This window comes from Rissa tridactyla, chromosome 5, assembly GCF_028500815.1.
Source record: "Rissa tridactyla isolate bRisTri1 chromosome 5, bRisTri1.patW.cur.20221130, whole genome shotgun sequence".
Classification (NCBI taxonomy): Eukaryota; Metazoa; Chordata; class Aves; order Charadriiformes; family Laridae; genus Rissa; species Rissa tridactyla.
Window position 1 is genome coordinate 12099277 of NC_071470.1, and position 14733 is coordinate 12114009.

General features: G+C 40.1%; 1 protein-coding gene across 10 annotated transcripts in view; it reads right to left on the reverse strand.

Annotated features, from left to right (window-relative positions):
- The window catches only part of FIP1L1 (factor interacting with PAPOLA and CPSF1), a 44537-nt gene extending 30345 nt beyond the window's left edge, over positions 1-14192 (reverse strand). For 2 of the 10 annotated variants that reach the window (XM_054203198.1, XM_054203196.1), the window contains exons 1-9: positions 13610-13924; positions 12887-12926; positions 10551-10608; positions 6994-7097; positions 4741-4802; positions 4429-4539; positions 3146-3276; positions 2798-2866; positions 379-488 (exon numbers count right to left, since the gene is read on the reverse strand). In XM_054203198.1, the coding sequence (XP_054059173.1) occupies positions 379-488; positions 2798-2866; positions 3146-3276; positions 4429-4539; positions 4741-4802; positions 6994-7097; positions 10551-10608; positions 12887-12926; positions 13610-13691 (767 nt within the window). In that variant the 5' untranslated portion in view covers positions 13692-13924. Of the gene's footprint in view, positions 1-378; positions 489-2797; positions 2867-3145; positions 3277-4428; positions 4540-4740; positions 4803-6993; positions 7098-10550; positions 10609-12886; positions 12927-13609; positions 13926-14174 lie in introns of those variants that run through there. The other 8 variants (XM_054203202.1, XM_054203201.1, XM_054203204.1 and 5 more) reach the window with 7 other exon arrangements.
- Positions 14193-14733: the final 541 nt, after the last annotated feature.

Consider the following 14733-nt stretch of genomic DNA (forward strand, 5'->3'; position numbering starts at 1 on the left):
TTGTCTGACTCCATCTTGTTAAACTGAGAAGACATGTTAGCTAATACGCATAAAGGAACTAGATCAAAACATTTTGTTGGCCAGTCTAATTCTACACAAAAACCACGGTGTGATCAACACCTGGATTTTTATAGCTGCCTTGTTATTTGGTCCTGTTGCTTTTTCTCCCCTTTCTTTCTACTTTCTCTTTCCCAAACAGCCAGCATTCATGTGTAATGGTAACTGAAGGCCAAAAGTGATTAGGATCACTCTTCCCCTCATGTCTACCTGTTACAAAAACATATTTTCCTTTTTTCCTAGAGAAATCATGAACTTCAAATACATAAAGGTAGCAGAATGAAAAGTTTTTTGGTCTTGACTTACAACTGTCTAACTGACCTGTTTGTTGGAATTCCTGATTTGAATAAGGCAGGAGGAGATGTGAAATCAGCTTTGGTCGACTGCACTGCCAACTCTTTCTCCAAATTTCCAGTTCTGCCCTGCTGTACCTTCAAAATAATGTTTCATCATTAGTTTAACCTCAGAAGCGTAGTAGCCCCAACACTCAGCAAAGCACATAGGCAACACAAAAAGAAAGTAACTTTAATAAGATATTTTAAAAACTGACACCTTTGCACAGCTAGTAAGATTCTGTATTTTATAAGGATATATTACTTAAGTATTGTATTTAATATAAAGAAGCATTATATCAGAGAACAAATTATTAACAGAAGACTAGACATTTTTAATATTTATTTTCCAAGCATTTGATTTGGACATTAACGGACCAAACTGATTTTCTTGTAGAATTTCCTGTATGAACAAAATAACATCTTAATTTTTAAAAGACGCAAACTTCTTAAAATAATAAAAATCTTCATAATCCTAACGACAGAGATACCTAACAAGTCTGCTACCCAAAACCAAACCACAAGACAAGAAACTGAGTGGATTCTTCGTCTGCCTTACTGACCACAAGATCTAGTAATCACTTAATTTCTGAGTCATAGCAAGGGGTCACCTCACACTCTGGGTTATGCAAACTTTAAAAGATTTTTCATTAGTTCAGACTGAATACTTCAAAAACATACTGCTGTTTCCGAAGTACTGCAAAATTCCAGAGACAAATTATTAAAGCTATGCCAGACCTTTGGTGCAAGTACTTCAAGTATCATTTGACTTCAGCAGCGCATTATACATGAAAGAAAACCCTACGTTGGTTAGCATTGAAGACAAACCGGTACTGATTCAGTTTTTAACGACACTCCCACTGTACCAACCACACGGCTACAGCACTCGCAATAGCTACTTCCCTCATGGTATAACATCACATAGGCTGTGATCTCTCAGCTTCTTGTAGGCAAGTGAACTAATAAGCTTTTGCAGAATCTCACTTCTAAACACAGACACCTCTTTCCCAACCCCCCGGAAATGCACACAAATAGTTAAGATCCGTTAAAAATGGAATTAAACTTTAATATCCAGAAATATGGGAAAAAAAAACAAGGCAACCTGACAAGTTTGGTTTAAGCTTTTAAAACTCTGAAAAGTAAGACTTATATTAATTAATGAGTAACTGGAAAATGTAGGAGGCAAAATCTTGCCATTTACAGAAGATTAATCCAAACATATCATGTAAATTACATGAGACATGAGAGTATTTCAGAAGAGTGGAAAAAAGTTAATGAAATTATTTAATAATTACATATAACCTCTTTGTAAAACACATGACAAACTGTTACTTCAGACTCTTACAACACAATTATTACCTGTACTGTTTGATCACTGCACCCCCAGAGAGTCAATACTGAGCTAGAAATAGGGGATGCTTTGGTTTGGAATACTTATCCTTCTTCCTTCGGGACAACACTTCAGAGAAATTTGAAGTGTAGTCAGTTACAAATCGTAACTCCCATTTCCCAACATTTCCGCCATTCCATAACACTATTATAATGATAACTGAGGAAGGCAAAAAGCCCCAGGGAGCTTCTGATCTGTTCTTGCTAAGATAAAGTCAAAATGACTGGATACCCTCAAGTAGCGTATGAGAGGAAACAAAATATCTGTCTGCAATTGACACTTCTGTCACAGGAGCACACAGAAGAAAACAACAAATAGTTCCAAGTCAGTTTAATGACAGTTCAAGAACAAAAATGACTGCATATTGCAAAAAACCAAAATAAATATCCCTTGTAATCTAACTTCAACTTTAGTGTCTAACAAAAGAATAAATGAGAAAATGAGAAGTTGAAAAAAAGTTCAATCCTTAAGATAAATCCTGTCACGCAAATTTTTCTGTTCTCTGAAAATCAGAATTTCCAAACAGAAAAATATTATATACAACTTGATTTATTGCCATGTAATTCCAAAAGGACAACAGAAAAATATGGAAGATTGATTTTCAAATCTCAGAGTTGCCAAGGGTGTTACAAAACACAGTAAGAGCTAAAAGGCCGCAGGAAAAATAAACATGCCATAACATACAAAAGCTTCCCCAGCACATCTGCACAAATTCTTTAATCTGCACAAACAAATGCACTACAACTAAAAATAAACCATCACATAAAGAAAAATTAATTTCACTGAGAAATTGGTTAGTTCACCAGGCCATTAACTCACATGCTTGCAGAAGGGTGACGAATAAAATACCACTTTTTAATCAGCATTTTGTGACATACGCAGAATGTCACTGATGTAAGATGAGGGTTTGAAACAATGGCTATGTCCATTTCAGTTGTTCTTCAATCAGTCTGTGGCGGCATGGGAATCAATACTCAACAAAAATGACAGCAACCAACAAAAGTTTACTAAAATTCACCTTAAAAAGATGGTATCTGCCATCGAGAATCTCTGCACTGGGTCTTACTTCCATAGACTTGTCTTCAGCCTAAGTTAAATAACACATTGCCCATTAAGATACTATAAAACTCTTTAGACCTGGGCCACAATCTGCATAATGGTACAGACGCAATCTAGCTGTAGCTAGTCTGTCACACTATCCACACAAATTGCCAGGGAAGCAACACAGAAACGCTCTAGGCTCAAGGTGGGGAGTCAGGTGCAAACTCTAACACAGGCACTGAACTGAGCAAAACAAGCTTACAACACACAAACAGCGTTACAGGAGAAAAAGCCTGTAGAATACCACAAAAGTTGTACTAATTACCGTAATTTTATTTGTGGTTGAGGTAACTGGTAAAATTTCAAGACCCATTCGTATTCTCTTTTGTTTTTCACAGTAAGCTTTCCAGGTATCTTCGTTGAACCCATAGTTGAAATAATCAGAGAGATCAGCCCCTTTAAATAGAAAAGCACAGGTTTTTATGACACTACAAAGCTCATCTTTTCTTTTCTTCACTGAACATACATACACCTCTATTTATAACATCAAAACAGATTAGGTATTGATCTAAAAACATACTACTGAGATGTACAATACAGTCTTACATCAGTAAACATACAGTATTCATAGCTAAGGCTATAAAAACTTTATATAAGTTTTTATTTAAAACTATTCTTTAGTCAGAAAGAGTATTTTGCCTAGCATCCTGTCTCAGGGATCAAAAGTAGATACTTACAGAATATCATAGGATATTATAATCCCCATATCTTTACAATAGGATAAATCTAAGATCTACAAGTTTGCTGTATGCTCAGTGAAGAACCACTGACTTTTGCTTGTTCTGTATTTGATTCCTCATTTCGACTCCTAATTCCATTTGATGCCATGAAGTATTTTTATTGTAAGAGACAGACCAGACGTAACTCAAATAGCTAACAGTTCAAACACCAGAATATTATCAAAGGCTTCTTTTTTCCATTTTATAGACAGTATTTGCATTGCCAAAGCAATATACAAACACTAGAAAAAACTATACAGAGCAGCAAGACGTACTGCCACTAAAAAAACCCCAACAATGCTGGTATTAGATAAGTCTGGCCAAATCACTTGAGCCAACCAGACAAAACACACAGGAGACATACGGAAAGCCCATGTGCTACCAGCTGCTTCTTCAAAACTTAAGGACGTTTATGCGTGAACACAAAGAAGCCCAAGCAGCTACGTTTCACCATTTTTTATACTCAAACCTGCTAGAACTGCTTTCCCTTCTGCTTTATTCTTCGGTCCTACGGCACAGACCAATAGCTATTATCTCCACAGAAATGGAGACTTCCAAGGAGAGTTCAGGATATACATGTATTTAAAAAAAAAAATAAGGCACGTCCTACAGTCTCTTTTTACTGACACATGTGTGGAACGTCTAGTAAGAAACATGGCACACCCACACAGCACAAAGGCAACAAATAACTTAGCTGATTTTTCCAAGTTATATTGTACAGTATCTTCTAGCTATATGGTAGAAAACATCAACATGCAGTAAACGGCAATTATGATTAAAATAACCTACTGAATCCCTACATATCAGTTAACATAAACCAGAGCATTACCTGGCTTTCTCCAAGGTTTATCTTCAAAAGAATCTAAATCTACTTCCAGAAGTGGCACACCATTAATACTCCCTGGTGCATCTAGATCCACCCCTTTAATTTTTGCAGCACCTGTGAAGAAAAATTAGAAAGTTAGAGCCTTCTGTCTCTACCAAGTAGAGTTTTAACAGTTGTAACACACTTAAAATAGATATAAAAAGTCAGATTTAAATTTATCAAGAAGTTTTGGAAGCGTAAATGACTTCCTTAACCCAAACCAATCAAACATTTTTTTTTACATTTTTACTAACATTACTGTGCAAGTTTTCTTACCAGAAGATCCATAAGCTCGTCCTCCTGTCTTAATATTGAGATTCACAGGTGCCGCTCCATAACTTAAAGAAATTAACAAAACTGAATTAGACAGAGAAAACTCTTAAAACAGAAGAAAACACAAAACAAGAGTTAGCTAGATCCAGAAACAAACTGGACCCAGGCTCAATCGTCATCCTGAATCTCTAGCTTTCCAAGCTGGTAACACTGTAAAAGTAAAGAGATCAGCCTAGGAGGAAGAGAGTGTACCTTTCTATGCTCAGTAGCAACTTCTCCAACTAATAAACAGTTGTGAAGCAAGTCCCAGTCACTCTTCCTGAGTTGAAAGGATAAAGACCTTGATAGAAACAAGAATGGACAGAACCAGGAGAAGAGAGAAAGGAAAAACGCAGTTCATTTAGGGATACAGATGACACTCTGGGGATTAGCATAAAAACAAAATAAATAATAATAAAAAAGAAAGGGTTTAGACAGATCCTTTTTCCTTTTCATAATTATTCCATTTAATCTGTACAGAAGTGGAAAATACAAGCATTTCTCTACAATGATTGAAAGGCTGTCTGTTTCAATGTACTATCTTTGTGACCAACAGAAAAGTATGTAACACTTCACTTTCTAAAATACTTGAGAGCTTTCTTCATAAAAATGCACTCAGAAATCTGGATACTGAACTGATCTAACTACCCTAGGAATTACAGTATTGTTCACTTGGATCATTAAGAGCTAGCTTTCACTACCATTTGCATGCAATGTAGCCTGTCCTCACAGGTTGTATCAAACCATAAAAATAATGAGATTAACATATAATTAGAAGGCAGCGCACAGTTTACAGTCCCACTTCCATGCAGTTTTAGTTTTCCTTCAAGTGCTACAACAGTACAAAACTCATGCAAAACGTTTAACTTTCTCGTCAGCCATGCTGTATTTGTGCATGACTTTGTCAAACAAATCTTTTTTTTTTTTAAACAGCAGTTAACTACTATATGAAAAATCTTTTAATCCTATAAAAGGAACCTGCTATACTAAAGTTAAAACGAACAGCAATGTTTAGTTTGTTTTACATTACTGCCCTTACATGAACCTTCTGTCCAATTTGCCCAGAAAAAAAGGTTTTTCAGAAAACAACCATTTCTACATAAAACTTTCCACTCTAATTACATTTAGGATCATCTGCTTGTTGTTTTCTGTATTCAAGAGCACCAGCAAATCCACTGAGAATATAAATCTAGTTTTGCTTTAGTCTCACAAAATTTGAGGTCACTGCCTACACCACAAGTTACTGAAAGCAGACAAATAAAGAACTGGAAGAATTGCTATTTTTTATATTACATTGATTTGCAGTTAGTTTGGGATAAGACATATTGAAAGTTTTAAAATACTATGTTTCAAAAAATTAGTAAATCACCTGCATTCTAAAGTTAAGAACACAATAACATACATGAATCAGACCTACTTGCAGACCTCATATAATTCTATTAAGAAATGACGCCCTAGTAACTCTGGTTTTAATAAGCATAAAAACTTTAGGATTGCCAAGATAAACAAGTAAACCACTTCCCTCAGAAAACTTCCATATAATGAAAAATAATATTTCATAATTTTGGATAAAATTAACACTGCTCAAGAGTGTTCAGTGAAAAAACAAGCCCTTTTATCAAGAGAAGAAGCAATACGGGGCAATAATAGTAGCAAAAAATTTCTTGTATGGTACAAGCGCCTAAACCATGATCTTGAGAAATTATGTCCAGAGGCTGGCCGCTCCATCCTGAAGTGCATTAAAATCATATTTGAGAACATCAATAGGAACTGCAACTATACAGGTCTAATTAAAACTGTATCCACTACAAACAGGACCAAGGACAAATGTTTCTAAGGTTCTCTGTGCTTACCACTCTATCATTTGCAACAAAAATGTCACCATCACAATAACAACCCTAAAAATACTATGTTGCATAGCCATTCCATAATAAAAACCAACTCTCTACTTTACAAATTTAATACAAGTACTTCTCAAAATCTGAAAACAAAATTTAACTCATACAACAGCTCTTCTTTTAAGACAACTCACTGAATTCATTTCACTTTTTTGTTTTCAAGCCACTATATCATTAAAAACATTGTTAAAGAGCTGAAAAAAACCTAAATTGAGACTAACTATGCATACATTTTGACATTGGCAAGTATTAAAGAGCCTGAATTAATAATTAATATAATCTTTAAAGTTCCCCCAGTTAATCTTTGCAAATAACTTACCTATACTGTGGAGCTCCTGTTTTAATATCCCCTATGGTGACTTGAACATCATCTTCATCATCATCACTATCACTATCGCTGTCATCCTCAGCCTCTGCCACCTTCTACGAAAGAAAAAGTCATTGCTTAGACAGAAAGCAGTCACTTACCTTTACAGTGGAAAAACAACCCAAACAAAACTATCCGTTCTAGAAATCTTCGAAAGAAGAAAGTTCTCCTTTTCCCAGACCTCAGCACTTAGCCGCATTAACAGTAAATTTAGGAGGCTCACCTGCTGAAATGCTACAAGTATCTGAAACATCTGGATCAAAATAGGGAAGTATCTTTAATACTAAGCTCTGTTTCTGAAACATGACATTTCCTAAATAAGCATAAAATAGTTTCCACTATCTAATATCCTTCTCCTCTATACGTAGCTCATACACACTAGTTCTACTCCTATCTTGTCACCCAGGAAAGAACGTAAAGATACACAAGACTAGCTTCTTGCCATCCTCAGTTACATATCCAGGGTAAATCAAATAAATGTTTTCCCAGTTGTAGACGAACACTGCGCTTCAGAGATATCTATTAAGTTCCTAACATCAGTAAACTATATAATATGCTTGAGATTTTTTCAGCAAACAGGCTGAAAACAGATACAAGAGCACACTGCATGCTGTTCTGTCCCACAGCATTCAAGCTTGCTGGTAAATAAAAGAGTCATGCCAGTTCATACCAAGGGTTCATCTTGTAATCCAGTGTTTTGAGTTTGTTTGGTGTTTTGGTTTGGTTTTCCCCTCCCAGACACCACAGGGGAGAGAAAAAACAGGGCAAACACATATGACGCTCCCCCCTAGCAGTCTTTCTGCTGCTGATCATCATCAGCTCAGGGAATTTCCTAAGCCAGTTATGGCTTGTCTATTTAGTAACCCCCAATGGATTTTTCTCTCAAGTACTTGCCCAGACTTCCCTTCAACTTATATAAACTCCCAGCAGCGACACTCTCTTTGGCAAGGAGTTCCATAGCACTGTCTACTGCATGAAGAGCCAATCTCGTACTTGTTTTCATCCTGGCTCCTACAACTTTCATTTAACAGTCCCAGTTCTCATATGGAAGGGACTGTGAGAAGTAAATCCTTATTTATAGTCTCTGTATGTGATTTTGTTAGCCTCCATCATATCCCGCATATTCCCATCTTCCAGGCTGAGAAGTCCTTGCCTACTCAGACATTCCTTGTATGGAAGCTACCCTGATTACTCTTGCTGTTCCTCTTCTCTCACTTTTTTCAGTTGAAGTAAAGCCTTGACGATCTGAGTGGAACGAAACAGCACACAAAATTCAGGGTGCAACTGCACCATGAATTTATTTAATGATACTTTCCATTTTGTTCTCCATTCATTTTCTGTTACATCCCAAGGTTTAACTGTTTTTTAGACTCCAGACAAGCACCTAACTGTCAATTTCATGGATCTTTCTACATATCTTGGTGCTCCTCCTAAGTGGTAATGATCAGCTCAGAGACCACCGTTTTATTTGTAAACTTGTTTTTCCTCCCGCAAACATCACTCTTCTTTTTCTATGCACAATTATTAACCAGTCAGCTCTTCACAGGTAGTACTTGCTATTACTATCTTGAATAACTCTGTAGCATTAGAAAACTTGTGATCCCACAAATTATCCCTTTTCCAAGTAACTCATAAACACGTTAAACAGCACAGGTTATACACAACATTCCAGAGAATCCCTACTGGAGGTGACCTTCCTTCACTGTGAAAACAGAATCTTTACTCCTATCCTCTGTTTTCTGTCTTTTACACATCAATTATCCACGTGGGACTTACCCTACAGCTGCTTAGTTTTCTTAAAATCCTTTGGTGAGAAATTTCTTCAAAATTTTTGTGGAATCCAAGTCAACCAGTTCACTCTTATTCACATACTCATTGAATCCTTCAGCAAGAGGCTGAACATACTGAAGCCAAGTTGATTCTGCCCAGGCAGGCTGCAGTTATCCAAGCACAGCTGAGTTCTAGCCCTTACATATTATACCATTTATTAACTTGCTTGGTACATAAATTAGACAAGTATGATGTTGGAGTGCAGTTCATCCTTACTATACAACATTAATATAATTTACATAGCAATTAAGAGTCTAATCAAGGGGCGGAGAAGTCTAGATCAGTATAAATATTCTGCAAACGACAGCTGAAGACAGTCTTTCAACGCCCCACTGATGAAAAGGACAAGTTCACCACTCTCACACACACCAGGCAACCCACGTAGTACAGAGCAATTACAAATGCATCGAACGGGAAATAAAATTTTGTCTGTAGTGTGTACCTTTTCAAACAAAACCAACTTCACTTACAAACAATAATTTCTTAGTTCCCTCCTCACAGAAATACTCACCTTTTCTTATTCAGCCAGCTTGAACACCACCCATTTTTCTAGGTAACTGCTACCCTTTGTGTGGACCTTTTAACGTGAAGTTCTCAATTCTATAGAGATGTTCTAATGATATCCTAACAACACTAGGCTTTATATAGGTGAGAAACACAAAGACCTGCAAGTACAAGGAAACTGCACCAATGAGGATTTTCAGAAATATTTTAAAATCAGCAAGTCCAAAAAAGTATACTATTGTCTCCTTGTACTTAACATACTAAATCTACACCCACCTATAGCATAAGCAGCAGCACAAAAAGCCTTTGGTGCACTTAAAATAGCGAGCTGTTCAGTTTAAACAACTGAAATAAGGTTTTTAAAAGTTTTCATAAGTTTTTTTTTATTCCAACTTTAAATAAGTTGGAATATCTTTCATAAATAATTAGATTTACTCAAAAAATACACCTTTGAGAGAGGCCAGTCCTTAAAACTTGCACAAATATTATAATAATGGTTTCCTCATCACTTAAGAGAATTCTTGCAAGATATTAGCTAAAAAATCCCAGTGAAGTAAAATTAAAATTTTTTTCATAGAACAGATTTAAACTGTTCCCATTCACAGTAAAATGAGTCCTTTCATCAACATTGCAACTGTAAATTTCATTTCCTGGTCCCTTCCTTCATCATACTAACACTGAAGTTACAAGTCATACTGAACACTGAAGACTACTACCAAAGAAGCCTGTTATGTTGCCTCTGAAAAGCACGTGTCATTCATCTCTTGATCCATATTTTCACATAGTTCTGCAAACGATGATTGTTTATCATGTTCAAAAAAGAAAAATGAACAGATGATTTTATTTTCCTAGCAGTGAGGAAAAACAGAGAGTATAATTGTGAAAAAGATGTCTTTGAGAAAAGATAGTTGTCTTGAAGCACCATCTTTTCCCCAAAAAAACCATTCATTTATTTTCTGTAAGTTAGATTTAAAAAGCGGACTGCAGCTGGAAATTGGATTTCCTAATTTAATAATTTCTACAGAGTTTCTGGAGACAGTGTCAAACACCTTTCAGAAAATCAAAGGCATACACTTACGCATTAATTCATTTAATCATAAGTCCTAGCCAAATTACAAGTACCCCATAAATCAAAACAAATTAAAGCAGTATTTCAAAAACACATTTAAAACTACCGTTTTCACAACGCCATTTTCTGCAGCTTCCTCTTCACTTCCAGGTGGGGGTGGAGCACTTGAACAAAAACAAACAGGGAAAGATCAAACTAGGTATTTATGGCCATATTATCTCACACATATCAGACAATGATGAAAAAAGCTTTGCTACATCATTCCAGAGAACAGACAAAGCTCCGGCCACGTTCTGCATTATTTTAAAAAAACAACTAATTCATTAAAAAAAATTTCTAGATTAATATAACTTTATATTAGCAGGATAATATTTAGCTCTCATAAATCATACTAACTGGCTGTTTGTAGAATACTTGGAAGTAATAACGCACTACACCTGGATCCTCTTGAAATCAGAGTGAAATCCTTCATAATATATGAAGGGAGAATAATAGCTTCCCCCCCGCCCCTGCAGACTGACACTTTCAAAGACATAATGGGAAAAAAAACATTTAAATACCCATAGGTAATGTTGCACTGAACCAAAATTCTCACATCTGCATTGTGAAATTTTCTTCCACCATACGGAATAGCTACAATGCAACGATGAATTCAATTACATTTTAGCTGCTTCTTACACAGCAATATTTTAATTTCCACAGTTCCATTAACTGTTAGAATATTGCACCACAAACAGTGGAGTAAGCAGGGAACGATTTAGAAACAATATTCTTTCACTGAAAAGATATTTCTGAAATGGAGTGGGCAACTGCCAAGTTTTATTGAATAGGATGATGTTGACCCCATCTTCTGTTGGCAAAATACCCACTCTTGAGTGTTGCACCAAATTCCGACACAGCCCAGGTATGGCCCCAGGATTCAAGCTTGACCATTTCCCTTCACCACCCAGTAAAATGACAGACTACCTATAGAACCTGAGTAAAACCTCACTATTTTTCTATACACAAACAATGCCAAAAATGAGAAGCCAGAGACCAAAGCTTTTAACAGGTAAACTGTCACCACACTTCCAGAGTTCCAAACATAACCCATTAGAAGCATAAGTTACCATTTGCTATGCTTTTTAGTCCATAACTATGTATTGCAGTAGCCAAATGCCAAGCTAGACACTGTTGACCGGCAACTGGAGTAAAACACCGCTGTTTCTAAAGATAATTTTGGTTGCCACGCAGATAATTTTCTTAAACAACAGTAATACTGACAGAAGGTGCCAGGTCAAGAAAAGGTAACCAACTACAAGGCATCTATTGATATGGAATAGCTTCCAAGTAAAGAGCAAACAAATAATTAGAGTTCTTTGTCCTGGGAAAGAGAGGATTCAAGACGAATGCAACAAAGATCTAGAAAACTCTTAAGTGACATGGAAAAGGTGAGAGGAAACAACTATTCCTTATACTACACGAACTAATGGGAATCCAATAAGTGCATCTAGTAATCACTTCAAAAGGGTATCGTGCATAGTCAATGGTGGATGTCATTACTGCTGTATCACACTGTGCCTGTCAAAAGCTGACGTCAGTTCAAAAAAGCAACTGAGCAAGCTTACAGACAAGTCATCCAAAGGTAACTAAGTTCAAGAGTTCTTACTGAAAAAAATCTCTGTTGACTGGAAGCATTTATAGAAAATAACAATGCACGTTTTCTTGCATTGGCTTACCCTGTATTTATTTAATTTATCTCGACAATGAACAATTTCCATAGTTTATCAATTGTGAGACTTCTTTCATTCAGTACGAGACTGATGCCCATTTCCAGTCAGCTATCAACCTCCATCAACTTAGCAAGATTTTCACAGAAGCATCTTGTGCTTTCCCTCATACAGCGCCTTATTACTCAAGCAGGCTCTCACAAATACTTCCAAAGCTTTTTCTAAATTTCTTTCAAATACTCTCTTACTAATAAAATACCCAGTCGCCAAACCCTAAGCAGATGTGTTACGTGACCTGCACATCAAAGTAGCTGGTAATCTTCCACTGCTTCCTTGTATTCCTCTTTTCATAACTACATCGTAAACTCTTTGGGAGACTGTCTTTTAATTTCTAATTTATCCAAAACAAATGCAGTCCTGATCCATCCTAAGACTGCAAAGCACAATTATTACAGAAATGAAAAAACCTGTTGGCATTTTGTGAGGGGTATTGCTGTCCATACAGTTAAAACCGATAACTTTAATACTCAAGTATGCCGATTTCACAGGTAAAACCATTTCACAGAAAAGCCAAGTCATTCTAGCAGACCAAACATACTGTCTTAAGGGGATTTTCAAAGACACCGGAGTGTGTCCAGGCATTATGGACTTTCAAGCAGCTGGGAAGAAGAATGTAAGGAATACAATTTTTGTGTAGCCACGCTACAGGACTGCCAGTTGTCAGGGTACTCACCTAGCTTTTTCTTCCTCAGGTCTCTCTGCTTCATTTTCATCTACCGCAAAAGAAAAAAAACAACACAATAGTTAAGAATAAAATCCCCTGAACACCAACTGGGACAGATATCTTGCCATGCAGATTATTAGGCAACTCTTCAGTTTACGATTGAGACATTTTCATAACATTTCGATTGTGAAATCAGTTGAGCAGACCCCCAAGCCCTCACAGCCCTCTGTACTGACAGCTCCACCACCGGGGCAGGGTTTAGTTTGCAGGTTTTGTTATGATTTGAACGTAAAGAAAGACCCTAAAGTTGTAAAGAAAGTTTATGCGTAAAAGGTTAAGGCTGCTTCAGCACTCCAAGGCCGGAGCCCGGGCAGGGGCCGCCTGTGGGGCGGGAGCGCCATGCGGGGCCTCGGAGGGGCCGTCAGCGCCTCACAGACCGGCGGCGGGGGCAGGGATCCCGCGGGGAGGGGGCCGCGCACAGCCCCGGGCCGGCACCGCCGGAGGGCTGGCCGGGAGGAGGGGACTCAGCAGCCGCGGGGGTGGCGGGACGAGGCGGGGGGGACCCTTTTAGACGGCGGCCGGAGCAGCCCCGGCTCGACGGGCAGGTGCGGGCCGCGCTCCGGCCTGGCGAGGCGGCGCACGCCGCGGCCTACCCGCCCCCTCACACGCCGCCGCCAGCCCCCCCGCACCGGGGGAGGTGGGCTGGGGACGGGGGTCTGGGAAGGTCCGTACCGCCATAGAGCCACTCCTCCTCCTCGTCGCCGGCAGCCCCGCCGAGGTCCGCCGACAGCCGCTCCACCTCGCCGGTCGACATGGCCGCCTGCCGCGGGAGGCGAGGGCCCAGGCCCGGCGGCGCCGGGGCCTCCCGCCGCTGGGCAGCACCGCCGCGCCGCCCGGGACCTCCGCCGGCGCGTCACGACGGGATCGGGCGGCGGCTCCGGGGAAGGGGGGTTGCGAGCGGCCAGGCGGCCCAACGGCACCGCTGGCGGAGGAACGGCCGCCGCCTGCTCGGCGCTTCCCCTCCCCCGCCGATGAGTGACACGCACAGGAAGCGGGCCCGGCCCGGCCCCGCGGCGCCCTGGGCACCGGCATGCGGCGGGGGGGGCGGCCCGGCGGCCAGGGGAGGTGGCCGGGCGCGGCCCGGCGCCCTCCGAGGGGCCCTGCCGGGCCGGCAGCCATGAGAAGCGGAGGGGCCTCCTGGCCCCCCGCGGGAGGAGCGGGGCCGGGCCGGAGGGAAAGGGGGAGAGCGGCCAGCGGCTGCCCGCCCCGCGGAGCCGGACCCGCCGCCGGGACTCACCTGGGCTGCGCTTTCCCCAGCCTCCCCAGGCGCGGCCGGCCTGCCCGAGCCGCCTCCCCTTTGTCTGCGCCGCTGTCGGCGGCCCTTGCGCTCCGCTGTATCCCCAAAGGGCCCATCGCCCCCTCGGCAGGGATCCCCGGCAGCGCGGCCATCTCCTCCAGGACACCCTCGCCCACCTCCGGGCGTAGGGCTGGGCTAACCGCCGGACGACCCGGGGCTGCGCTTACACCGGCGGCAGCGGCCGGAGCATCCTCTAGCCGGGACAAACGCGCTGCTACTTCTACCAGCGCTGTCCTAGCCCTCGGCTCGGGGACCCTCCCAGCTGGAGGTAGTATGTTAGGTTTAACAGCTCTAAATAGGGTTTGGTTTTTTTTTTTCCTTTTTCCTCCACAAATTGCCTAATTTTATTTTTAGCTCCAATAGGGATTTAACATTCATCGGGTGCTGTGAGTGTTCCAGAGTGTTAATTATGCATTTCATGAAGAAATTGCTCTATTTAAAAGTGGTGGGAAGTAGCGAGCTGTTTTTACTGATGATTTTTCTCACTTTACCTCTGTGA